General features: G+C 33.9%; 1 protein-coding gene across 1 annotated transcript in view; it reads left to right on the forward strand.

The window, feature by feature from the left end:
* The window catches only part of XPR1 (xenotropic and polytropic retrovirus receptor 1), a 164,152-nt gene that overhangs the window by 90,075 nt on the left and 46,572 nt on the right, over positions 1-27,505 (forward strand). The window contains exons 3-9 of the mRNA XM_074349896.1: positions 3,576-3,677; positions 14,120-14,343; positions 16,666-16,815; positions 17,086-17,169; positions 17,881-17,962; positions 26,299-26,489; positions 26,701-26,880. Of these exons, the coding sequence (XP_074205997.1) occupies positions 3,576-3,677; positions 14,120-14,343; positions 16,666-16,815; positions 17,086-17,169; positions 17,881-17,962; positions 26,299-26,489; positions 26,701-26,880 (1,013 nt within the window). The remainder of the gene's footprint in view (positions 1-3,575; positions 3,678-14,119; positions 14,344-16,665; positions 16,816-17,085; positions 17,170-17,880; positions 17,963-26,298; positions 26,490-26,700; positions 26,881-27,505) is intronic.

The raw sequence follows: 27,505 nt of genomic DNA on the forward strand, positions 1-27,505 counted from the left end.
ATCATTCTGTATATACTCTTTTATTTAAATTTTTGCCTCAGCCTGTGTGTTGGAATTTTCATACATACCAAGGTGTATGTATATCATTTTTAAATGACTACATAGTGTAATATAATTTATGTAAGTATTCCACTTTTGTTGGGTATCACTTTGTTTTCTTTATCAGGATTAAAAATAATGTGAAGAGATTGCTTTAGAATATATTTCCTGCATGTGGGATTGAATACACTGAAAATTTTGATAGCTGCTGTCTGTCCTTCTAAAAAGCTTTTACAAATCTGCATTCTGTCAACAGGGAGTGAGAGTGTTTACTCTCACTACTGCCAAAATAGTATCACTATTTTAAAATGCCTTCCAGATAAGCAATACGGTCCTACTGTATAGCACTGGGAACTATATTCAGTATCTTGTAATAAGCCATAATGGAAAAGAATATGAAAAAGAATGTGTGTGTGTGTGTGTGTGTGTGTGTGTATAACTGAATCACTTTGCTGTACACCCGAAACACAACATTGTAAATCAACTATACTTCAGTATTAATTAATTAATTCTGAACGAAAAAATTGCTTCCAATCTAATGGTTAAACGATTATATTTCATTGTTTTAAAGTTGCATTTATCTGATATCTGGGATGTTGTGCATCCTTTCACTTCTACGTTGACCGTATTTTTCTTTGCTTTGCTCTAATTTACCCATTTTTTCTTACGGATTATCTTTCTAATACTGATTTGTAAGAATTTTGTAAAATGTATTTTGCACATGAACCCTTTATTAATGTTGCAGGTATGTTTTCCCTGTCTATTGCCTGCCTTTTAACTTTGCTTGTGGTAACTTGTGGAATGGAGACTTTCCATTTTGTGAGAATGTCAGTCATTCCCTTTATGGTCTGTGTTTCATGTAGTATTTAGGAACGCCTTCTTTATATAGGGTTATTTATTGTTTGTAATATTTTGTAATATTGTTTCTTTAACTCCACTTGGAGTTTATGTAAGTGGATAGCCAGTTCATCCAACCCTGTTTGTTATATAGTCCATTCTTTTCTCATTGATTTGAAACCTCTTTATCTTAATCTCAATTTCTGTGTATGCGCAGATCTATTTCTGGACTTTCTATTGTGTTCCTTTTGTTGTGTTTTTCGAATTTCTTTACCAATAGTGTACTTCTAATTACAGTAAGTTACTGTATCTTCTGAAATCCGAGATGACAAAGATTACATTTTCTTTCAGTTAATTTATTTTGCACAGCTACTCTTCCTACTTTTACCTATAGTTTTTTCCCTCTTTTCTCTCTATTTGCTATTACTTCTTATTGTTGCTGTAATCTTACTCTACCCTCTTCTGATTTGTGGCTGTTAAATTACATGTGAACTAGAAAACTAGATAACAGACTGCTGGTGTATTAGATAAAATAGTCTCTAAATCGATGCAATGAAGAATTCACATGAGATTGATTTGTGGGTAGAACGTTCATGCTTTCATACATAAAATTTATTACATACAAGTTTCTCAGAGGCTTAGATTTTTTTTGTTTCTAGGTTCTTAGCAATATTTGCTGAATATGCAACCTATATAAAAACATTCATATGTGTTAAAATTATTTTTCAATTGAAGTATGGTTATTTTACAACTTTGTGTTAGTTTCAAGTGTACAGCCAAGTGATTCAGTTATTTATATTATATATATGTGTGTGTGTTCCATTATAGATTATTATAAGATATTGATTATAGTTCCCTGTGCTGTACAGTAAATCCTTATTATTATTTATTTTGTATATAATAGTGTCTGTTAATCCTGTACTCCTGATTTATCTCTTACTCCCTAAAATTATTTTTAAAACAGAAACTAGGTTTAAATCACTTTGCTAAACAACTTTATTTCCATCATTTTATGTTAATGAAAGTTGCCTTTTAATAGGGAAACAAAGTAAATATAACCAAGCTCATTTTTTGCTTTGGGGTTTTCTTTTCTAACAATATAATAGAGTGTAAAATTAAAATGAAAAAAAATCAGGTAACTAAGTAGAATAAGATATTATTGTTATTCTAAATAGCTGTAGCCACAAATGCTGTTACTAGAGCAGCATCTGTTACCATGGAGCATCTTTAACTCAAGGTCAGCTTAAAAAAAAGCTCTGACCTGCTTTATGCTTTGAAAAGATAATTCTCACTGACCTTGGGTAGCTATAGCCTTTATTGTACCTAAATTGCTGAGCTTACATGAGGAACTTAAAGTAGCCATCCCTTTTTTACTGCAAAATCAATAGAATCTTACATTAGCTGTTCAGTTATAAAGCATAAGAAATAGAGAATTAGTAGTGCTATGTTATTTTACATTTATGTATTCAAATTAAATGAATAGATTCAATATGCTTTTTAAAACTTCATTTTAAGCTTTTGTTTTTTTAGAGATATCTCTTGGTACTGTGAGTTAGTGTGTGTGTGTGTTACATACTACTTAGAGAAATACTATTTCTCTTACTTGTGGACGTGAATTGTTTAAAAATTTCTGGGATCACACTAAGATTTGGAGCATCTAGGAGACATAAAAGAACCTGTACTTTAGAATTTCTAGACATTTCAAGCATAGAGTGCCCCCAGAGATCTAGAAATAGGATAGGTCTAAATTATGATTAGCACATGGAATCTAGTCAGAGCTCACTTGGGCAAGAAACATACCCTTTTAGGCATGGGGTTTCTGAAGATATGTGTGTGTGTTTGTGTGTGTGTGTGTGTATCTGTATCTGTACTACAAGATTGAGTAAATCGATATGCTATGTGATGAAACTCACAAAGTGGATCCTGCCTGCAAAGATATATATTGATTGGCCCACACAGTTTTAAAAATACTAGATTTATATGGCTCCTCCTATCCGACAGCCTGGGCAGCAATTAACTAGATGGGCTTGTGCTCTCCAGTTCGCCAGAATCCATACCAGTACTTATCCTGAATGTGTCAGTTGCTGTTTATCACATTTGCACAGTTGCCCACTTGCTCAGCTCATTTTTGTTCCTACCCAACAACTGAAAGTTTGGAATATCTAATTTATAACCATCATCAGTCTTCATCTCTTTCTTTGTGTCTGGTGCAACTAAGGTAAAAATGAGTAGATAGCAATTTAATATAGTTAGAACAATCAACTCATTTTTTTCCCAGAAGTACATTATTCATGTTCTCATTTTCTGTTGCATTTTTTAATGCAATACTTAATCCTGAAATATTTAATCTACTCTCTGCTGAATCCTCCTGATTTTAGCTTCCAACACCTTGACTCTGCCTTCATCACCTCTGTCTGCAGTAATGTCTTCCTTTTCTGAAGTTTTAGAACACTTATTTTCTCCACACTCTTAAGCTTATTATAGTAGAAATTTAGAAAACCTCATTCAATTAAAAAACACTTGTGTTCCTGTGAAGAGGCCTTTGATCAGCCTTTTCTTAATATGGTTCACAGTTCATTTTTTTCAAAGAAATACGTATATTGTCTTTTGAAGACTAAGAAAGTAGTAACTTAAAATTTTATTTTTCTAGTTTTCTGAATTGGCCTTTGGACATTAAATATTGTTTTCCTTGCTTTCAGTTACAGATGAGGACACAGTAAAGAGGTATTTTGCCAAGTTTGAAGAAAAATTTTTCCAAACCTGTGAAAAAGAACTTGCCAAAATCAACACATTTTATTCAGGTAAGTAGTTTTTTGGTACTAAGGAAGGAGAAACTCTGTCATGTCATTGTTGAAACTTCCCTATCATTTTTAATTTGGAGCTTATTTTTCTTGCTATGTTGTAATTAAGGCATATTTTCTTTAGCTGAAGTAGGAATGCATCACTGTTTGAGCCTTATATGGTCATTGCCTAGAGTCTCTTTTAGTTGCAAGGATTTCAGGACCTCAGTGATAGAGCTTCTTTATAGCCCAGTCCAAAGCATTAAAGAGTCAGAAACTTGATTTTATCATTTGTCTCAGGTCTGAACAACTCAGTTGCACCTTATTAATTATGTCAGTTTTACGCCTTTCTGTTGCATGGAACACTCATCCGTCTCTAGGGCACGGTCTCCAGAGTGGCACCTACAAGATGCTATTAGAGTTGAGAAGAAAACGTTACAATTTCTATTTATTTATGTCTGATCATTTAAAATTTTGTTTTTTATATATGTTTACTCTTGTACTCCTTTAACTTCTGTTATTCCATCTCACAGAACTCATATTCCTTGGCTGTCATTCTGTTCCTATTGACCAAGCTCCTCCCAGTATTACTTCCATTTCCATCAGTTCTTGTGCTTTTCATCCCTTTACCTTGCGTTGCTTCTGCCTAGGAAAACTCCAGCTGTGGACAAACCCAGCCTTTTACCTTCTTCATGTCTACCTCCAGGCTGCTTAGGACAGCTGGAAAAAAAAATCACATAACAGAACAAATTTGAAGCAGTGTAAATTCATTGTTGCATTCTTAACTATGTTCTCAAAGCTGGCTGCGGGTCCTAATCAGTGCCCTTTTCCATGCTCCAAAACCCATGCTTTTCTAAACCCTATACCATTCTCTTCAATTCTCTGATCCAGCCATCTTCCCCGTAATGCTCATTATACCTCCTGCTTTACAAATAAAAATAAAGACCTTCAACTCCTATTGGTGTGTGATATTTAGGCAGATCTATGCTACTCCCTGCCCCCAGATACCTATGGACGTTCTTACCCTTATTTGTTTTCCTCCAATATTTGTAGAAAAGATATCCCTTTTCAGTCCATGGTGTGTTCTACAATTATTAACTGAATTTCAGCCCCTGGAGACCTTATTCCAGAAATTATTTCCTCTAAGATTTACTGAATAAATGCATTATGAACTTCACTTTTTACTGGTTTAGTCTCCTTAGTAAGTCATCCCCTTCAAACAGAAAGTAAATAAATAAAAAGGAAGCAAATATCTTAACTCCTTCTCACTTTTCATTTATGGCTGGATTTCTTCCTAGGCAGAGGGAGCAGTTTATACAAAAGCACAGCTGTGAAAGGACACAGTGTGTATGCACGCCCTTTTCACTAGGTTATAAGTACCTAGAAGGCCAAGACAGAGCAGAAATATTATTTGAAACCATGCAAATGGATAGATTTTCAGCAAGGGAAAAAATGAACAGAAGGTATTGTACTGTTCAAGGCCAAAGATAATTTCCGCAAGTAGGAAGTAAGAGGATAAAGAGGGACCAGCAATGTAGATAGAGGAGAGGGCAGCTGTATAATGTAGAATGAGTAAGAAGAGACTAAAAGAGGAAGGCATTTCTAGTGGAAAGAGTGTTTAGACTGAGATAAGGATACAGTCTAGAAAAGGCTGTAAATGAGAAATATACAAGGTCAAGTTTATTAGCATGTTTCTTTTACTGTGATTGTTCTGGGAAAGATCTCTACACCCAGCTCTAAATGGATAATTTAGATCACAAAAAATAGATAATGCTTCTTAATTTACAAAGAAAAATATCTACTCTTAACAATAGATATATATTTTATGTTTGAGTTACAGTAAATAATATACAAATAATGACCCCATTACACAGACAGATGTGTATGTGTTATGTGTGTTTTCATGCATCTGGATGTGTGTGTAAGCAATATATTTGATTAAAATTTTTTTCATGAAAATAATAGTTATCCTTACTACTTATATTCTGTTTTCTCTATTTCTATTTGATTTTTAAAATGCTGACTATGATACACTAAATTGCTTCATTACCCCATATTGAGTTACAACCCTCAGTTTGAAAAATGGTATCTTAGACTTGGTTACTTTTCAAAAATAATTTTAGGCTTTCTACTGTTAAAATTTGGGGAGCTATGATTTAATGACTTCCTTTTTCTTTATGTATTGGCAAGGCTGTTAGGGCATATCTCTTGATGTCATCATAGACTAGGTACAAATTGATAGTCTTCAGACTGACTTTTTGCCAGGTCAGGAAGTGATGGGTAATATGAAGACATGATCGACAGAAATAGAATTTGGCACTTTTCCTAGACGGTATCATTTTTCTGCTTATTTAGCTTCCTTCTCCATGGCAGATTGTCTTGTAGACTGCAATCCTCAGATACTAGGGCACATGAAAAACTATAAATAATATAGGGGTGAGTTCATCTTATAAACCTGCCTCCACTCAGTTATGTCTCACAAATTATTTAATGGTCACCTAAAAGTGGTCATTTTTTAAGTGAGATATAATCTTGACTGAAACCTTTAGGAACCCAAAACAAAATGCTATAAAAGCCAAATAAACAAAACATAGAGTGCATACTACTAAAATACGGATATTTATTTTCATACTGATTCTGTTTCCTACCAATTACATTTTGGATTTTTGAATTATTTTTTGAAAGATGTTTACCACATAACCTTCCTAGGCCTCTGTGTACCTACTTGTAAAAAGAGCAAATTGATTTCCAGCACTTAAGGGTTTCACATGTGAGGAGTCAGAGCTATTTCCAGTATTTCACAAAACCTGATGTAAATTATTTTATTGTTCTTTAATTTTTATTACATATTTTTGGTTAATAAGACATGGGTATTTATTTAGATTCGTAGATAAAATCTTTAAACATTTGAAGACCATGAAAAGAGAGGAAAAATTTTCTTTTTTGAGAGGGAAATTTTCTAAAGGAGGGTTCCTTTTGGTGGTTAACATTGCTAATCAGTGACCTAGAAATCTCCTAGGTCTTTCCTAGCACTGAAAATGATATTAATCAATACAAACTGAAGGTTGTAGTGTTAGAAACCTTTTTTTGTGCTGACCAGCAATGAATGTCCTTTTCCTTTGGGAATACTAATTACTTCATGTCACATCTTTCTGTTTTCTTGGACTAGCTTGTTTTCTCCCTCTGTTTAAAATACTTGGCTTCTAAGCCGTGTTTTTCCATGCCTACGTTTTAAATAAATCTTAGACTGTATCTGTTGCTTTTAATATTCCATAATTCAAGCAGACAAGCCCTTTTTATTGGTTGGAATGTTTTAAATAGCTAAATGCTTTTTCCTTTGTTTTTAAACAATTTCAGTTTTTTTCTAGCTTGTCCTAATTTTTTTGGCTTCAGTTTTTATGTTAGGAACTCACAACCCTGTTACGTGCTTTTTCCTTTCTGTACCAAAAAGGAGGGAGGGAAGGAAGGAAATTGCAGTAGTTATTTATAGGTAGAAAAATTATGGTAATAGAAACAGATTTATTTCTTGGCTGTAAAATATTTTTAGTCTCCATGCAAATGTGAGACCATAGTTATTCAAAACTATGCCTATTATACAGTTATTCGTATAATCCTATTATACAGTGTTTTGCTATATATTTTTCTTTATTCTTACTGAATTTGAGGCACTGTATAACCACTGAGTATGTGTAATGAAACATAAGAATCTCTTTCACTGAAATACTAAATGTTTATTTTACAGGTGATTATATGTATCTAGTACCCACATATTTTAAACTATGACTTAATAACTAGTTTTGCTCTTCGCTTATGTGTATGTTAAAATGTCAGTTAAATATATTTAATTAAGTAGAGTGACCATAGGTTTGTAATATTGTTTAAAATTCTGTTGTCTTAGAGTTTCTTCCTATGTCTTTACAACAGAATCAGTTACTTAAGAGCTATTAAATGTTGGGAGGATGGGGGAAGTTGGGGAAGTAAATCAAAACAGCTAGTTTGGCTTGCTTTCTTGTTAACATATCTGATGAAAATTTAAATTACAATTTATGTTCTATCCACAGTAAGTGTTGCTTTCTTCGTTTTGTTAAAAAAAAGTCATTGATAGATTTCTATTAAAAACAAGTCATGGGAAACCAACTTCCTTTTCTTTCTCTTCTTCTTTCTTTCCTTCTCCTCCCCTCCTATTTTTTCATTTCTTTATTTCTAAGACTGAAAGAATGGAGAATGCCTAGAGTCATGAGGTAACATAGTTTCAGGATGGCATCTTCACAAAAAAAAAAAAAACAAACTATCGTCTAAATCAGCATTCTTTTAAACAGTTATAGATTGCAACCCAATGAATAAATGGATCTGGAATGGATCAGGAAATTACAATGCTTTGGGGTTACCACAGGCGTTTTTTTTTAAATATGAATAAAATATAGTGGAATGGAAAATATCAGAGTACATCTGATTTATTTTCTTATGGATTATATCTATTTTTAAAAAATTTATGTACAACATGATACTTGTTATTTTAGAGTTTTGCAAAGTACTGTGAAAATAGACATGAAGAAGCCTTGACTTTACTTGGAGGAAAAAAGGATTGAGAAAAAGCCTCCAGAATAAGTACCATTTAAATTGGGTCTTTGAAAATGTATGGGCATTTGCCAAATGCTCTTGGAGGAGTGTGTTTGGGGATGGCTGTTGGGGAGGTGGTGGGAAGAGTTGAAGTAAGGGGATAGTTGGACAAGGAAAAAGCCTATCCAGATGCATAGTGCATTAAATTACGTGACAGATAGCAGTCCACTGAGGCTCGAGTCGTAAGAGAATAAGGAGCATTGTTATAAGACAGAAAAGTGGAATGGAATAATAGAATTTTTTTTTCACACATGGAGATTTTAGACTTACGTATTTGAGGTGTAACAATTTCAGGTAATAAGAATTCCAGATAAAAGCAGTGGGAAAATTGCATGTAATGTAACAATATTAACTATCCTGAATCATCTATGATGGGTCAACATTTTTATAAACTTACTTTATATTTCAAGTTAACAGTGAAGTCCATAATTTGAATCAGCAAATGAAAACATTGCAAGACAAATAAACACAATAAAAGTATTCTAAGACATAAACTTTATTTTATCAAGAATTATTCTTCAGTTGCATAACAATATAATAACTTTGTTATTTTGAAGATACCTTGTATTTCTAAAATAACTTTTCTAAAAATAAAAATATATATACAAGTCTGGTTAAAACTGAAAAAGATCTTGTTAACCTTCATTTTAGCTCTTTGAGGAACACATAGGTGCTTGAAAGTTCTTAAATGGTTACTGGAAATTTTTATCAAATATTTTATTATATATGAGCTTATGGAATTAAGTGTATATTATTAAAATAATAATCTGTTTTTATTTAGAGTTGCTTGATTCATTGGCATGAATAGAAATTGGAATTTATTACCAAAATCAGCATTTTTAAAATTACTAATACTCATTTTTATTTTTTATAACTATATGTGTAGATCTTCATTCATAGACCAAAATACATTATAAGTACACATAATACCTTTTTTAGGTTTTGTGCTGTCCCACGTAGTTGAGCTTTTTGGAGCTCTGACTCTAGAAAACTGAGGTATCATTGCAAAATAGACTTGGACCCTTGTCAAAGCAGTGTTTCTCATCCTTTTTAAACCTGTGCCCCTTTTTTTGTAATTGTAAGGAAGGGCTTTAATAAAATTCATCCATCGTCCTTTTCCATTCCTCTTCCTGAGTCTTGTTTCCCAGAGGCAAATCCTTTTATCCAGCTTCTTGAAATTTCTTCCATATTGCTGAATAACATTCCTTCATTTGTTAGCAGATATATTATCTGTTGACTGTTGACTGTTGAGGACTTTGCATGTATATGACCTTCCATCTCTCAGCACCTCCTCTTCCCTGTGTAGCTGCAGGATTTGTTTTATACTAGAACACATACATTTTTAAACAGGGACCTCTGTTTTTTGTTCCATCAGCCATGGCCAGCATCTTAAGGCCTGCACTCTCATACCAAAGATTTTAGCCTTCATCCTGTGTTTCCTCTTACCATTCTCTCCCCATCCTAGTCTCTGTCCACAGTATTATATTTTTTAAATTGAAGTATAATTGTATAGTATTATATATTATGGGTATACAGTATAGTGATTCACAAATTTTTTAAGATTATACTCCATTTATAGTTACTATAAAATATTGGCTATATTACCCATATTATACAGTACATCCTTGTAGCTTATTTTATACCTGATAGTTTGTACCTCTTAATCCTCCACCTCCATTTTGCTTCTCCCCCTTCCCCCGTGGTAACTACTAGTACCTTCTCAACATCTGTGAGTCTGTTTCTTTTCTGTTATATTCACTAGTTTGTTGTATTTTTTTAGGTTCCATATGTAAGTGATATATTACAGTATTTGTCTTTCTCTGTCTGACTTATTGTACTCAGTATTGCCCTCCAAGTCCATCCATGCTGTACACCAGAAACCAATAGAACATTTTAAATCAGCTGTACTTCAACTAAAAAACAAACAACCAACCAACCAATCTGTTTAAAGTACAGTCAGACTGAACAGACATTTTTCCAAAAGAGCAAATCTAGATGGCCAACAGGAACATGAGAAGCTGCTCAGCATCACTAATATCAGGGAAATGCACATCAAAATCACAGTGAGATACCATCTCATCACACTTGTCAGAATGGCCATCATCAAAAAGAACACAAATAACAAATGTTGGCAAGGATGTGGAGAAAAGGGAACCCTTGTACACTATTGGTGGGAATGTAATTTGGTGCAGCCACTATGAAAACAGTATGGAAGTCTCTCAAAAACCTAAAAATAGAACAACCATATGGCCCAGCAGTTCCACTCCCAGGCATATATCTGAGACAAACAAAAACATTAATTCAAAAAGATACATACAACTGCTATTAACAGCAGTATTATTTATAAATGCCAAGATTTGGAAGCATCCCAGGTGTACTTCAATAGATGAATGCATAAAGAAGATAGCATATATATGCAATGGAATACAATTCACCCATAAAAAAGGATATTTTGCCATTTGCAGCCCTTCATTCACTTTTTTTTTTTCACTTTAAAAATCAGAATTTTGTAATTGGCATAAACATTTCCTTTGCATCAAAAACAACAAAATACCTACAAATAAACTTATCCAAGGAGGTTACCTATACTCTAAAAACTGTAAAACATTGATGAAGGAAATTGAAGGTGATACAATGGCAGAAATGTATGAGGTAATGGAAATGTTCTAAAATTGGATTGCGGTGATGATTGAACAACCCTGCAGACTTACTAAATAGCAGCAAATTGTATGCTTACAGTAAGTTAATTTTATGGTATGTAAAATATACCTGAAAAAACTATTTAAAAATAAGTTTTTCATTATTTCAAAAACGAAGATTATAGAGCCATTGCCCTCAAAGAGCTCACAGTTAGTAAATAAAGCAAATAAATAAACAAAAAATTATATGCAGTGTTCTATGTATGCATGTACATAACCTTAAGGAGGAAGCTTCAAACTGTGTCTGAGAGTTGCTGGGCAAGAAAGATTTTACATAGAAAGTGATATATGTGATTAGCCTTGTAAAATAAGTAAGAGGTTTGCCAGATGGAGAGGCCATTTGTTTCCTGGCTTATTGCTGGCACACAGGTTCTTTTTCTTTCCAGTTTTTTGGACTTCCTGCATTGTAAAAATCCTTGTACTGAAAGATGTAAATGATTACAGAATTTATGTATTGACAACTCTGGCTGAGGAAGCTAAACACTGTGACCCAAGAAGTTCTGTACTGTTTTTGATCATGAGGATAATAAGACAAGCACATATGCGATAGAAATGCTTAACTTGTGTAAAAAGAACCTTGAGATTCATTTTCCCTTTGACTTAAGTGTGAAATTTGAAAATAGGTCAATAGTTCTGTTTCTTACAGTATGAAAGACTACAGAACAGTAAAATGCTATATAAAATTATCAGAAATATGCAAATTATCAGAAACAAAATAAAATATATGCTTAATATGGCTATAGACATAGAGTATCAAAGCCATGAGCAAAGAATAAGAAACTATCAAAATTGATTTTTAAAAATAATTAGAAAATTCTTAAATGAAAATATAATCATTTAAATCAATACCTTAATTAAACTGAATTAGGTAGAGCTTAAGAGAGAATTTATAAACTGGAAGTTAGAACTGAAGTAGTTACTCAGAATGCAGCACAAAGAGGTAGAGAGGAAAATACAAGATATTTTTAAAAACACAGCAAGGATGTCAAGAAGTGATATATAGTTGATGTCTATGATTTGCATTTTCCACTACCCAGTCAATATTTCCTTTGCCCACAGCCCATACCTTAGCTGGCTAGGCACTCTACTGGGTGGAACAACCCAAACTTTAATTCTTCAAGGGGGTGAACCCTCAGTAGTTCTCTTTTTTGATTGCTTTAGTTTTCCATTAATTTTTAGTATTGGTCATGGAAAGTACTAGGATGTGTTCCAGAGAGTCTCCTGGGTTGTAGGCGCAATCCTCCTTGCTTCTGTTGTGTTTTATCTGTTCCCCTTGGTAATTAGAATCAATCGCTGTAACCAGTAAACACCTTCTTTGCCTGTTGGTTCAGTGGTTTAATGAGCCCAAAATAGCCAGATGGCAATCTCATCTTCCAGTTCAGTAGCACCATTGTTGTGTTCCTCTGAAAAAAAGCATTTCCTCTTATGAACTAGCCAATAAGCAAAGCTCAAGTTGCTGATTGGGAAGCAGAAATGATGCGAGTAGATGATGAGGTATAATAGTGAAAGGAGCCACCACTACTTCCACTCAGTTGATTTCTAGACTGTGTATTTCGGCTGTGGGTAGGACAGCACCATGTAATATTGCATTCTTAAGTATTCTTAATACTGCATTCTGTAAGAACCCTACCCTTTAAGAGTTTTGTCTCCCAGCTCATTTCAGTCAGCCTTTCGTTTAAGGCCAGCCATTTCCGAGCATATGGTAAAACCATTTTAGTCCATGGATATGCCCATTGCTTTACTGCCATGAAAATGGAGAAGGCATTCCAGTCGATGTAGTGCTAGCACAAGCATTATAAGCTAGAAAGGCACGAACACATATCATGAACCCATTTGTTTCAAAGAGGACAAATCTCTGCCCCCTACATCCAGTGAATACAGCCTGCCGCTGGCTGGCTGACCGGTTCCCAAGAGGAAGGGTAGCGTTTCTGGGGCTCACTGCTTGTCTCTACTGCAGGTCAGTAGCTGCGTTATGAGACACATAGCTACGTGCCAGAGACTGCTGATTTGCTCCAATGATGATACCACATCCAGACTAGCTGCTCCCTTCAGAGTGACCACTGGAGTAGGTTTATAATGATCTATACTTATTCTTCAGAATTCATCCAACTTCTGCACAGACTAAACAGATGAATTAGATGGACATTCATTTAAGCAGTAACCTAGGTGCTGCTATGAAGGATTTTGCAGGTGTAATTAAGGTCTCAAATCAGTAACATGAGAAAGTGAGATTATTCCAGGTGAATCTGACCTACTCATGTAAGCCCTTAAGAGGGACTGAATTATTCCTAAGGAGAGAGATTCAAAGCATGAATACTCATAAGGTTGTACAACCGTCACCTCTGTGTAACTCCAGAACATTCATCACCCCCCAAAAGACTCTGTACCCATTAACAGTCACACCCTATTCCTCCCTCCTCCCAGCCCCTGCCAACCACTAATCTACTTTCTGTCTCTATGGGTTTGTCTGTTTTGGACATTTCATACAAATGGAGTCACACAGTTTTATGGCATTTTGTGCCTGGCTTCTTTCACTTAGCATTGTATCTTCAAGATTCATCCAAGATGGTATCGTGAATTGGCATTTCATTCTTTTTTAATGGCTAACCAATATTCCACTGTATGTATATACCATATTTTGCTTATCGATTCATCAGTTAATGGACATTTGAGTTGTTTCCACTTTTTGATTACCATGAATACCAGTTTGTGTATGTATACAAGTTTTTGTGTGAATGTATGTTTTCAGTTCTCTTGGGTATATACCTATGGGTTGAACTGTTAGATCATAAGGTAGCTTTGTATTTAACCTTTTGAGAACTGCCAAACTGTTTTCCAAATTATGACACGGATCTACCATTTTGCATTCTCTCATCGCAGCTTTTAAATTCTGTATCTTCAATCTTCATCTGTAAAAAGAAAGGGTACGCTTGAGGTTTTATAGGGAGGGAAGTGTGGGATAGAATGAAAGGAGGGTGTTATACCAAAACATGTTTTTCCTATCTGGTTCTAAATATTACATGTAATTCTTTTCCCTAGAAATTTTAGGAAAATAAACTAATTAGTAAAAATTCAGAAGTCAGTGAAAACTTTCACCAGTTTTTTTATTCTGATGATTTGACAGTTCTGTTTCATTTCTTATAGAAAAGCTCGCAGAGGCTCAGCGCAGGTTTGCCACACTTCAGAATGAGCTTCAGTCATCACTGGATGCACAGAAAGAAAGCACTGGTGTTACTACTCTGCGACAACGTAGAAAGCCAGTCTTCCACCTGTCCCATGAGGAACGTGTCCAACATAGGAATATTAAAGACCTTAAACTGGCCTTTAGTGAGTTCTACCTCAGTCTTATCCTGCTGCAGAACTATCAGGTACTTCAGTTCCTAGTGTGGGGACTAGAACTTTAAAATGACTGAGCAATTATAATAAATGGAATTTCCTTGAACTATACTAATGGGCCAGTCCAAAAGGGGGACTCATTAGCATGTCATTATTCTTTTGGTTCTTATTAGGATTTCATATATTCTTACTGACTAAAAACCAGGTAACAGAGATGGTAAAATAATATTAACCAGACTTTTATTTTTGAAGATCAGTTTTCCAAAACTTTTTTTTACAGTATTCAGGAGTAGCCAGTGACTCAAGGAGTAATAGTTTGCTTTCTATTTTTAGAGGCATCTCTGGTCGTCGTGAGTAGATACAAGAAATAATATTTGTCTACCCAACCACTGCTGGCTATGTAAGAGCATTTACGCTCCTCCAAACCTATGGCAAAATTTTCACAGAAGCAACTGGACAGTTAACTTTCCTGCAGCTAATGCTAATCATATAAAATACTGACTTTTCAACTTGCCAGTGAGAATCCTTTCAATCATATTATCCACAGGCTGTAATATGACTGTATTAAAAAAAAAAAACTTGCTAAAGAAATATTAAAACCCAACCTGAAGTTGAACTACCATGTATGCTAAACTATGGAAATACAGGGCATTTATTCATTTGTAATTCTTTATAGATTTGTTTATATAGTTAAATCTGTAAAGAATATATTGCAAAATGTTATTTGTTCAATAATAAACATTTAAATAGGCAAAACCATCTCTCTAATCTTTATAGAGACCTTATGTAGTATTCTTTTTCCATTTTATATTTATGGTTATTACTTCTAATCAAAGGTTAGGATCACCACAGGATCATACACTATATAGAAACTAGAGGTTATCCAATATATAAAAATATAGTCATGGGTAAATATTAGAGTTTTAAAAATAGAAAGTAATTATAGTCTCATATCTTCAGTGATCTAAGTTGTTAATGCATGCACTTATTTCCATCTTTTTCATAATTCTGCTTTCTTCATTGGTAATTTAATATTATCATTCAAAGAAGAAACAATTGAAAAACAATTGAAGAATAAAAAAGTAATTATATAAGAGGTATATAATGGGAAATTCCTTTTCTTTGAAATTTATCCATAGTTTTGTAAGTTTTTTTAAAAGAAAAAGTGTGTTTCTTCTTGTTTATAATGCTTTAAAACATTAACATTTCATATTTTATTAATTATGCTTGTGTGTTATGGGGAAATACTCTTGTTAAACTTTATTTTATTAATTTTGCCAGAAGTTTTTGTTTTGAATCATTATAAAAAGTTCCTTGAAAAACAATTAATTATAAAAGTTCTGATCTATCCTTTGTTCTTTGAGGCTGTCTGTTCTGTAAGAATACATTTATTTTGCATATGAGGAGAAGAAAATTGATTGAAAGCAGTCTCCAAAGCATAATGTAACCCAGGAGAGTTTAAACTGATCCATTAAAGTATGGGGGGAAAAAAACATTAACAAGCCAGCAAGGCAAAGCTTAATTTGGAGTGAAATCCCTCTCTCTTTCTTTCTCTCCCCAACCTCTCTTTTTTTCTAAACTGTTGGGAATATGTGATCAGCAAATTTGGGAAATCTGTGATTTAAAGAACTTTGGAAATCCATGTTTTCCTGCTTTTTTGTCTATTGATCAAAAAATAACAGAATTTGAGAATGTAGAAAAGTACACTGTTTTGATATTGTAGAAATAGAGAAAAAGTATGAGCTCCAACCCATTATCAGCAGAACCCTGTAAGTATGATCACTTCTTTTCCACTGACTCTTCTTCTCACTCCCATCCCCAAATAGAAGGAATGGAAGCAAAATGGAGTTAAGAGGAACAGGTGATCATCTGTTTTCCATACTTGTTCATACATGCTTGCGTAGTAGGCAGAAATGCATAGCTATTACCAGTCCTTCAAAAAGCAAAGAACTAATAAATGCATTCAGTATATGAGAAATACAGAATTTTTAATGAAAATATACTTTTGATCAAAGAAGTAAAATAAAATAAATTAGCTATTTTGAGAATAATCGTACATAGGAAAATGGAAAGAAAAATGTTTTAAGACTTCCATTAATCTGCATAAAATAGAAATAATAGGATTCATAGTTCAGAGTTTCTTTGTATTATTGATAGCATACTACCTTGGGAGGAGTAAAAGAAATAAGAAAGAAGAGTCTTATCCTTTTATAGTAGATGCTTTTATGAAAGCATTGCTATTTCCCTCAGTGCTCAATCTTCAGTCAACTCAGTCAGTGCAAAGTGCTTATTATTTTTTCATCTTCTCTCATGGTGGTGGAAATTATAGTAGTGTTTCTCCTTTTTTTCTGTAGAATCTGAATTTTACAGGGTTCCGAAAAATCCTTAAAAAGCATGACAAGATCCTGGAAACATCTCGTGGAGCAGATTGGCGAGTGGCTCATGTAGAGGTAGCCCCATTTTATACCTGCAAGAAAATCAACCAGCTCATCTCTGAAACTGAGGTATAGTGATCTCACTTGTATACTACATATTTTCAATAACATTAATGTCTTATTTTTAATGAAATAATTCCTTATTTCTATTTCCCTTTGTTATTAGTTGCTTGCTTTGAATACATATATTCTTGTTTGTGATTTTTTTTCTTTTGCTTTGCCAGTATACATTCACCAAGGGGTTATTAGAATAGCATATATATAAATGGTTCAGAATTATTTATGCATTACTCAAATTTAGTATAACCTGTGTCAAAATTTAATAATATGTCTTTCTAGGCTGTAGTGACCAATGAACTTGAAGATGGTGACAGGCAAAAAGCTATGAAGCGTTTACGTGTTCCCCCTTTGGGAGCTGCTCAGGTTAGTATCTGCTTCCAGCTGTTTGGTTGGTTTGTTTTGCCCATTTTATAATCAACACAGTCTATTAACTGATAAAATATACTAGTCTCATTACTTTAAAAAAATATTTCAGATATAAACTACTACATACAAAATAAACAACAAGACCCTTCCTACTAAATAGCACAGAGAATTACATGCAGCAGCTTGTAATACCAACCCAACTTAAAAATGGGCCAAAGGTCTTAATCAAAGATGTATAGGTGGCAAATAAGCATGTGGATAGATGCTCAGTATCATTAGTATGGAAATGCAAATTAAAACCAGGGTGGGATAACACACACTTATTAGAAAGGCTGAAATGAAAAAGATTGACATGCTAAATGTTGGAGGACCAAGAACTCTGGTATCTTGTATGCTACTGGTGGAGTGTAAAATGATATAACCATATTGGAGAATTGTTTGGCAGTTTCTTAAACAGGTAAACCTTCACCTATCATATAAGATCTAGCCGTTACACTCTTAGGTATTTACTGAAGACAACTGCAAACATATATTCATATAAATTCATTATAGGATGATTCTCTGGTTTAGATTTGTGAAAAATCAGATTATAAAATATTTTTGGCTCATGGTAGAACTTTGAGGCTTGTAGTGCTAATTTATTACACCATATACTAAATGTATTCAGTATTTTGCCCTTTACTCAAAGTGCTCTTTTTCTGTCCACAGCCTGCACCAGCATGGACTACTTTTAGAGTTGGCCTATTTTGTGGAATATTCATTGTACTGAATATTACCCTTGTACTTGCCGGTAAGTAGTTTAAATTTGGAACTACATTATTTTTACTAATAATGCTTATGTCATATTCTGTCGCTCTACCAAAGCTACTACCAAACTATCAAAGCTACTGAAGGAGAAATCTGTTGGGGCTAAGTTTTTTGTTTTTATGAACGATCAAGGGGGTGAGTGTTGGTTGTTTCTTTGGTTTGTTCTTCTTGGGTATAGTTATCTCTTTAAACATTGCTAGTTTATGACTTCTTATTCTCTATCATTTTCAGGGTTCAGTTATCAAGAACCTCAGCTCCCTTGATCACAGATGAGAGTAAATAAGATATTACAAATTCATATACTAAAATCACTTACTTTGCTTTTTAGAGATTTTGTCACATCCTTTCCAGAACCTATTTACAGTTACTTTGCATATAAGTTTAAGAAACTTCGTTATATAATATTCTATTCTATAGAAGTTCAAAATTATAAAGAAGTAGGAGAAATTGGTATAAACAAGTGCATTCCCAACGTCAAGAAATGATATAATACCAAGGGAGGCACAGTCTTACTAAACCTCCCAACAGAATTTAATATACCCCTTCGCAGCGTCTGACATTGTGGATCACTCCTTCTTGAAACTCTTTCTTCAGTTGGTTTTGCTGGGAAACCACACTCTGCTGGTTTTCTTATTAAGCTTCATTAGCAGTTCTTTTCCAGTCTCCTCTGCTAGCTATTCTTTTCTTTTGGCATCTTAATGTTGGGGAGTAACCTCTGGGCTCAGTCTTCAAATCTCTTTCTCTGTCTACGTTCATTTCCTACCTAGGCAATCTTTTTTTTTTAATTTTTAAATTTAATTTTATTTATTTTTATTTATTTTGGGAGGGAGTAATTTGACTTTATTTATTTATTTTAATGGAGATACTGGGGATTGAACCCAGGACCTCGCTCATACTAAGCATGTGCTCTACCACTTGAACTATTCCTACACCCCCCTACCTGGGCAATCTTATTGAAGCCTATGGCTATAAATACCATCTGTATGCTAATGACTCCCAAATATATATACTCTTTCCTCTGAATGGTAGTTAATTGACTACTTGGATGTCTAATAGGCATCTCAGACTTACATGAACAGATTTTTTCAGTATGGTTTCTCTTCCATATAGCATCACTTTTCATCAGTTTCTCAGGCCAGAAACCTTTAGTCACTCTTTTCCCTCATACCTCATCTCCAATCCGTGAGCAAATCCTATTCCTCTGTCTTCAGAGTATGTCCTGAATCTGACCACCTCCACCAGTACCATACTTGTCTAAGCAGCCATTTCTTGCTTAGTCTGCTGTGACAGCCTTCTGAATTTGTCTGCATATGGCCACTCCTGCCTCCTGAGAGCCACCAATGTCTTTTTTTTAACGCAAGTTAGATCATGTCTCTCTGCTCTTCAAAATCCATTAAGTGGCTTCTCTTACAGTAAAACTGAAGTTCCTGCTATGGCTTACAAGATCTCACCCCTGTGGGCCTTTCTGACTTTATATTCTGTCATCCTCCCCACACTCAGTTTCACTGTTTCCATCTACATCTGTGTTGTTGCTGTTTCTTGAACATACCGAGCTCATTCCCATCTATGAGCCCTTTCAGTTGCCTGAAAGGCCCTTCCCCCAGATGTCTGCATGGCTTACTTGCTCACTTCGTCTAGTCTCTGTTCAGGGCTGCCTCTTCAGTAAGGCCTTCTCTGATCACCCTGCCCGAAAATAGCCTATTCTGTTCCTTTAGTCTACATTAGTTTTCTTCAGAGCACACTTTCAGGTGATTACATGTCATAATATTACATATTTATGTTTCTTATTATCTGCTTTCCTGCTGGAATATAAGTTCCTTGATGCTTGGACTTCTGTCTCTCCTGTTCACCATTGTATCTCCAGTGCCTAGAACATTGCCTGGGACATAGTCAGGGTTCAGAAAGCATTGGTTGAAGTCTGAATGGGTGGAAGAGAAGGACAGAGATGTAATTAACTGATATTCAGAAAACAGACACACAAACAGCAAAAAAAGCAGCCACAATATCAAAGATTCTTGCATTTGAGGACTTTTACTTTAAGGGCAGATAATCCTGGTGTACCTCACAACACTGTGTACTTATGCTTATGATAACTGTGAGTCATTAATAAAGGATTAAATCCTACTCAGTGAAGTCTGCAAGGAAACATGACTTAGAAATAGATGTTACTGTATAAATCTCCATTATATTCTGTTTTGCACTTTTAGTCCAAATAGTGCCCGAACAAGGAAGGTTTATATCACTGTCACACTTAGTATTGTCGATTGCAGGGACTGTGTACTTTTCATTTTTGTATTTCAAGTTCCTAATGCAGTGCTAGACATAGAGCAGATGTTCAAGAAATAATTTACTAAACTCATTATTCCCTCTAAACATTCTTCTTAGTTAAGATTATCAAATTGCAAATTGTGAAATTACAACCTAAATTGTAATGGCTTTTAGATAGTATACGAACTCCACCTGTTAGCAGTGTGTTTTCACTTTCATTTTTAGAGTTCTCCTCTCCACTAGTTTTACCAAAAATTAAGTAGTTTATTATTGTCTACTGTACGCTCATGATTTAATATTGGTATGATTTGCTATTATATTTTAATGTAGTTCTTTGTCTCTAGGCGCAAATGCAGTTTATTTAGATGGGATGTATGGAAATACTGCAATAAAAAAGTCTAGCCCTAGATTATCAAGCTAGCTGTTGTGGAAAGAACACTGACTTCTCTTCTAAAGGCCTTGCCTGGGTTTCAGTCCCAGGTCAACTGTTTGTTCGTTATTTTGGCTTTAAGAACATCATTTAACTTCTCTGAAACAATTTCATTTGTTAAATGAGCTTGATGCCTTGAATTTACAGGGTTATATTAGAATTCCTTCATTCAACAAGTAAATTTTATGTTTCTATGATTATGCTTGATATCTTGGGTCTTAAGATACATAAGAGAATTCCTTTCATTGTGAAGTTTATCGTTATGCTGGGGAGATTAAGACACGTTATAACAATAATAATACACTACAAGGTAGAAAGTGTTTTCTAAACAGATCAAGAGAAAAAGTGATTACTTTTAAATGAGAGCATCAGGGAAGACTGTGGAAGCAATGGCATTTATACTGGACTATGATGGAATGAAAGGCATTTTAAGAGAAAGAGACAGATGAGCGAAGATTTAGTTGGCTGGGGTGGAGCATAGGAGGAGAGAGTGGATTATGAAGGAGAGAAGTGATAAATTCACCTAGGGTAAAGGAGAGTATCAGATGGTAAGAGTGAAAAGATAGCTTGAGATCAGTTCATAGATATCAGCTAAGAAGTGTAAGTAAAACATGTTTTTAGGTGTGAGGTACTACATCAATATAAAGTATATGGCGTATGTGATGGAAATTGTTCTTTCTGTAGGAAAAACCTTACTTACCTGTGTTTGAAATTTTTTCTTTTATTTCCAAGATGAATGTGGTGGTCTTAAAATCATCATCATCATAAATAAAACATAAGAATAGATAAATAAACTTCATCCTTTTCACGTGAATGAATTGAAAAGAGGTTTTCTTAAATTCAGGGACAAGTTGGCATTTTGTTTTCATTCACATACGTAGCCTGTGTTTTTGTGAGACAGTCTAATTTGTTTTCTAATGTGTATGGTTTATGCATTTAGTGTTGCACATTTATGTTCTCACCCCTCAAAACCCTTCTTTGTTTGATCTTTGTGTGTCCATGGGGGGAGGCAGGGTAAATAATGTCAGCTATCTATCCTTATTTATCTCCCAGTGGGTGCTTAAAAGATGAGAGTGTTGAAACTGAAAGAGAAATACAGCAGTAGTAATGCATGTCCACACGCAATCCTTTTTTCAAACATTCACGTCAAAAAATAATATGCACAGTTGCTGTTTCTCAGGCGGACATGACCTGATATTTAATAATTTGTCTGAAATCCATGAATTCCAGATATTTCATTTTATGAAGATGAAAAGTTAACTGTTTAGATTTTTTAGATTTGTTTATAGTTTCCTAGTAACCTTTATTTAATTGATATAATAACAGTGTATCATTTTTCATTTTTGGTTTGACAAAGAGTTTGACCATTTAAAGTGTACATAATGACTATAACTCAATAAAAAATTCAAATAATTTAAAAAAATAAAGTGCACGTAAGAGCAAATAGCAGGCACTGTACACCAGAGGTAAGAGTATTAATTGTTGCAGTCCCTTTAGAGGATAATTCGGCAGTATATGTAAAAATCTTAAATACAATCACTTTGATTAAGCAATTTTATTTCTAGAAATTTATCCTACAAACATTCTTGTACACAGGTGCAAAGAAATATATGAACAGAGAGCATTCACTGCCATTTTGTTGATAACAACAAAATCCTAGAAACCACTCGTGTCTGTCAATTAGAAACTGCTAAATAATAATAATAATAATAATATTACCCCTATACAATGAAATACAATGAAGATATTGAGGTGAATGAGTGGAAATGTGTACAGCACTTTGGAGAATTGTTTAGCAGTATCTACCAAAACTGAATGTAAACTGCGTTGGGTTGTTTCTATCTTTTGCCTAATGTGAATTGTGCTGCTATAAACATGCATATACATGGATTTGTTTGGGTACCGTTTGTTTGTTTGTTTGATTTTATTTATTTTTGGGCAGGGGAGGTAATTTATTTATTTTTAGAGGAGGTACTGTGGATTGAACCCAGGACCTCATGCATGCTAAGCACATGCTCTACCACTTGAGCTATGCCCGCAACCCCAGGTACCCGTTTTCAATTCTTTTGCATATATACCTTTGAGTGGAATTGCTCAATTATATGATAATTTGTTTAACCTTTTGAGTTACCGCCAAATTGTTCACTGCACCATTTTCTGTTCCCACCAACAATTTATGAGGGTTCCATTTCCTTCACATTCTCATCAATACTTGAGATTTTCTTTTCTTTTTAAAATTATAGCCATCCTAGTGGTTGTGAAGTAGTATCTTGTTATAGTTTTGATTTGCGTTTTTCTAATGACTAATGATATTGAGTACCTTTACATGTGCTTATTGGCTATTTGTATATTTTATTTGGAAAAATATCTATCCAAGTCCTTTGCCCATTTTTAAATTAAGTTGTCTTATTGTTAAGTTAGAAGAGTTCTTTATATATTCTGGATACTAGACCCCTATCAGATATATGAATTGCAAATATTTTCTCCCGTTCTGTAGATTGTCTTTTCACTTTCTTGATAATGTCCTTTGATACAGAAAAATTTTTAATTTTGATGAAGTCCAGTTTATCTATTTTTGTTGCTGCTGTTACCCATGCTTTTGGTGTCATATCTAAGAATCCATTGTCAAATCCAGGGTCATGAAGATTTACCTATATATTTTCTTCTATGAGTTTTATAGTTTTAGCTCTTTCTATTTAGTTCACTGATCCATTTTGAACTAACTTTTGTACATGGTGTGAGGTAGGGGTTCAGTTTCATTCTTTTGCATATGGATATCCAATTGTCTCAGCACCATTTGTTGAAGAGAATATTCTTTTTCATTGAGTGGTCTTTGCTCTCTTGTTGATAATCAGTCAGCCATAGATGTATAAATTTATTCCTGAACTTTCAATCTGTTTCATTTGTCTGTGTCTTTTTTTGTACCAATACCATACTGTTTTGCAGTAAATTTTGAAATTATGAATTCTGAATCCTTCAAACTTTGTCTTTTTTTAATATTATTTTGGCTATATGGGGCCTCTTGCAATTCCGTATGAATTTGAGGATCAGTTTTTCATTTCTGCAAAAAGAAAAAAAGCCATTAGAATTTTGATATGAATTGCATTAAATCTGTAGAACACTTTGCGTAGCATTGCCATTTTAACAATATCAAGTCTTCCAATCCATGAACATGGGTTTTTGTAGTTTTCTGTGTATAAGTCTTTCACCTGTTTGGTTAAATTTATTCCTTGATGTTTTATTCTATTTTTTGCTGTTGTAACTGGAATTGTTTTAATTTCATTTCAGATTGTTCACCGCTAGTATATGTAAAGATAACTGAATTTTGTATGTTGATCTTGTACTCTGCAACGTTGCTGAATTTATTAGCTCTATTGTTTACTTTACGTTCTGTGGGATTTAGGCTTATTTATTTTTGTTTCCCGACTGTTACAATGTATCTGTGGTCTTTGCTTGAGAATCAAGATGTAAAACCACATATATATATATATATATTTTTTAGCCTTCTAACTAATTTTCTTGCTACCGTACTTCTTCCTTTGCAGTCTGTTCTTCATCTAACAGCTAGAGTAGCCCTTTAAAATTATTAATCTGGTCATATCACTCATGTGCAAAATGTTTCATGGCTTCATACATCAGAGTAAAAGCTTAAGTCTTGACAAAGTACTGCAAAGTCCTACCTGATCTGCCTCTAGATAACTTTTTGCCAGTTTACCTCTAATTCATTCCAATCATAGTGGCCCTGGCCTTCTCCTGTTCCTGGACCACACGAGGCTCATACCTATCTTACGGCCCTTTGTACTTTCCCTCTACTGGAGGCCCTGTTCCTAGAGGGTATTCATACGATTCATTCTCTCTCGCCATAAGTCTCTGCAGATGCCATCTTCTCAGAGGTCTTCTTGGCCACCCTACCTAAATAGCACCTAACACTCTTTATTTCTTTACTTTTCTTTTTCTTCAAAACCCTTATCTCACTATCTGACATTATACAGAATAGAAGTTTCCTGAAGACAAGTATTTTGTCTATTGTTCGTTACTGAATCTCCAGCTTTTAAAATGGTGTCACATGTAATAGGCACCTAATAAATATTTGTCAGATTAATGAAAAAATAAATTTTCCTCAAGTAAAAGGAAAAAGAAACTGATATATACTGAATATTCATAATGAGCCAAACGTTGTTTTAGGCATTTAGTATATGTCATGTTTAATCTTCTTAACAATCTTATGAGAGTAGATGTTACGCCCATTGACCAACAAGGAAACTGAGAATTAGAAAAAATTAATTTGCCCTGGTAAAGCTAAGATTTGAAATTTGGTCTGTAGAATTTGACTCCAAAGCAAAGGCTTTCTCCACTCTGTTATTTTTAAATTATTAAATGTGCTATGTACTATAAAGCATACAAAGATAAATAATAAGTGGTTATTTAAATTAAGTATGTAAGATAGTATATAATTAAATTTCAAATAAGTAGTACTAACAATAAACTTTATAGTTGCGTGGAAAATTGAGAAATTGGTAGCCAAACTGAAATGTTCGGCACATAGTAGGCTCAAAATGAAACCTATTGATTCAATGAATTTATGAATAGATAAAGATCTGACTCTTAAGTAATAGGTAGAAATAGAATTGGTGGAAAGAAAGAACCATTTTAGGTACAGGGGGCAACATAAGCAGATGTGAAAAGTGAACATGTTAAAAAAGGATAATAAAATTCATTAGGAGGTGAGAATTAATTTAGGAGCCCTATGAGGTAAGTTTGGGGAAAGTGAGTTGTAGATCAGATTGTGAAGAACTGAAATTGTGAGGCTAAATATTTGAATGATATAATTATTGGAGAGCTATAGAATAATAGTGATACTGAACATTTATATGAACATATGGACAATTGAATGTAGTAATTAAGAATGTGGATTTTGGAACAAAATTGTCTTGAGTTAAAATCCTAGCTCTGCCCTATACTAGCTTGGTAACCCTGAGCAAATTACTTAACCTCTCTGTACTGTATTTACCTCATCAGTCAAATGGAGATCATAGTTTTTAACTCACAGAGCCATTGTGAAGGTTAGATGAATTGTTATATGTAAAAATACTGAGAACAAAATTGATATGACATTGTAAACTGACTATACTTTGATAAAAATAGATATACACACAAAAAAAAAAACGCTGAGAACAACCCTTAGCACATAGTAAGCATTCTGTAACTACTGTCATTTCACATTGCTTTCATATACACTATTTCTTTTAATTTTCACAGCAACTCTGTGAGGTAAGCATTACTATATCCAGTTTAATAATGGGTAAAACAAAGCCAGAGAAGTTGTGTCATGCCAGAAATCCCCAGCTAACAGACTAATCTGTTCTAAACTGTTTCACCATGGACTAAATATGCTGAAAGTCAAATTTTAGGAAAATCATTCTGGTGGAATTTTGCAGAGTGAAATGAAGAAAAGAAAGAACTTGGAAGCAAGTTTATCAGGCTCTTGAGATAACCTAGGCTTAGGTGTTATTTATTAAAAATTTCTGTGCCAGGGCTGTATCATTGAGAATTAAGAGAAAAAACAATTAAAGGAGACATTACGAATTTTCTCACTAACCAATTAATTGATATTCTTTCAGCTGTATTTAAACTTGAAGCAGATAGAAGTATATGGCCCTTGATAAGAATCTATCGGGGTGGCTTTCTTCTGATTGAATTCCTCTTTCTACTGGGCATCAACACGTATGGTTGGAGACAAGCTGGAGTAAATCATGTGCTCATCTTTGAACTTAATCCAAGAAGCAATTTGTCTCATCAGCATCTCTTTGAGGTAATCAAAGCAAGACAAAGTTCCACTAATACAGTGTGCATTAGCTATATAGCTGGTTTAGTAGGTACTAAAATCTATTTTCTATTTGAAGAGGGTTGTTGACTTAATAATTAAGCATTTTTCTTACCTTTGTTTTATTAAAGATATTTTTGAATAGTGGAAAAAATAAAAAATAATTTTCTCTCTTTTTGTCTTTCCTATCTGTTATCAGATTGCTGGATTCCTTGGAATATTGTGGTGCCTGAGCCTTCTGGCATGCTTCTTTGCTCCAATTAGTGTCATCCCCACATATGTGTACCCACTCGTCCTTTATGGATTTATGGTTTTCTTTCTTATCAACCCCACCAAAACTTTCTATTATAAATCCCGGTTTTGGCTGCTTAAGCTGCTGGTAAGTCCAGAAATTTGTGTATCATATTTTTAGGGTGGTATATTGGTCATTGGCTTCCTTCAAGATGAAACCAAGATTCCTGTATTGCACAGCTCTAGAAGCCATATTCACATTGTAGTCTAAATGAGTGGTACCCCAGCTCCAGGAGCAAAGAACACAATGTGACTGGTATACCTGATACTGTGCAGTATAGTGGCCCTGGGAAAAGCACTCATGCATTTTTTTCCTCCTAAATTGGAGTATGAAGTGCCCAGATACTGAAGTGATTTTGATAACTAATAATAATTGTTATAATTAATTAAATTACTTAAGTATACAAATTACTTAATCAGCTGTGACAACATGTAGAACTTCATGTTTCCTTTTTTTTAACTGGTAAAACTATTACTTTCCTGTTAAATTTCTGTAAAGAGTCAACAAAACAATTTTATGAAGTATCAGTTCTCTGCAGTAAGGATATCTTATCAGATCACCAAGTTTAATTTGAGAAACTGTCTTTGATTCTTGTTTTTAATAAATTCCGTTTCATCTTCCACCTTACCTACTTCTTAATGGTCTCAAAATCATGCAGTCTCAGTATTAGGATATAAAATTTCCTACAAAAATGATAGCTGCATTTTTGGAG

Source organism: Camelus bactrianus, chromosome 21 (assembly GCF_048773025.1).
Source record: "Camelus bactrianus isolate YW-2024 breed Bactrian camel chromosome 21, ASM4877302v1, whole genome shotgun sequence".
Taxonomy (NCBI): Eukaryota; Metazoa; Chordata; class Mammalia; order Artiodactyla; family Camelidae; genus Camelus; species Camelus bactrianus.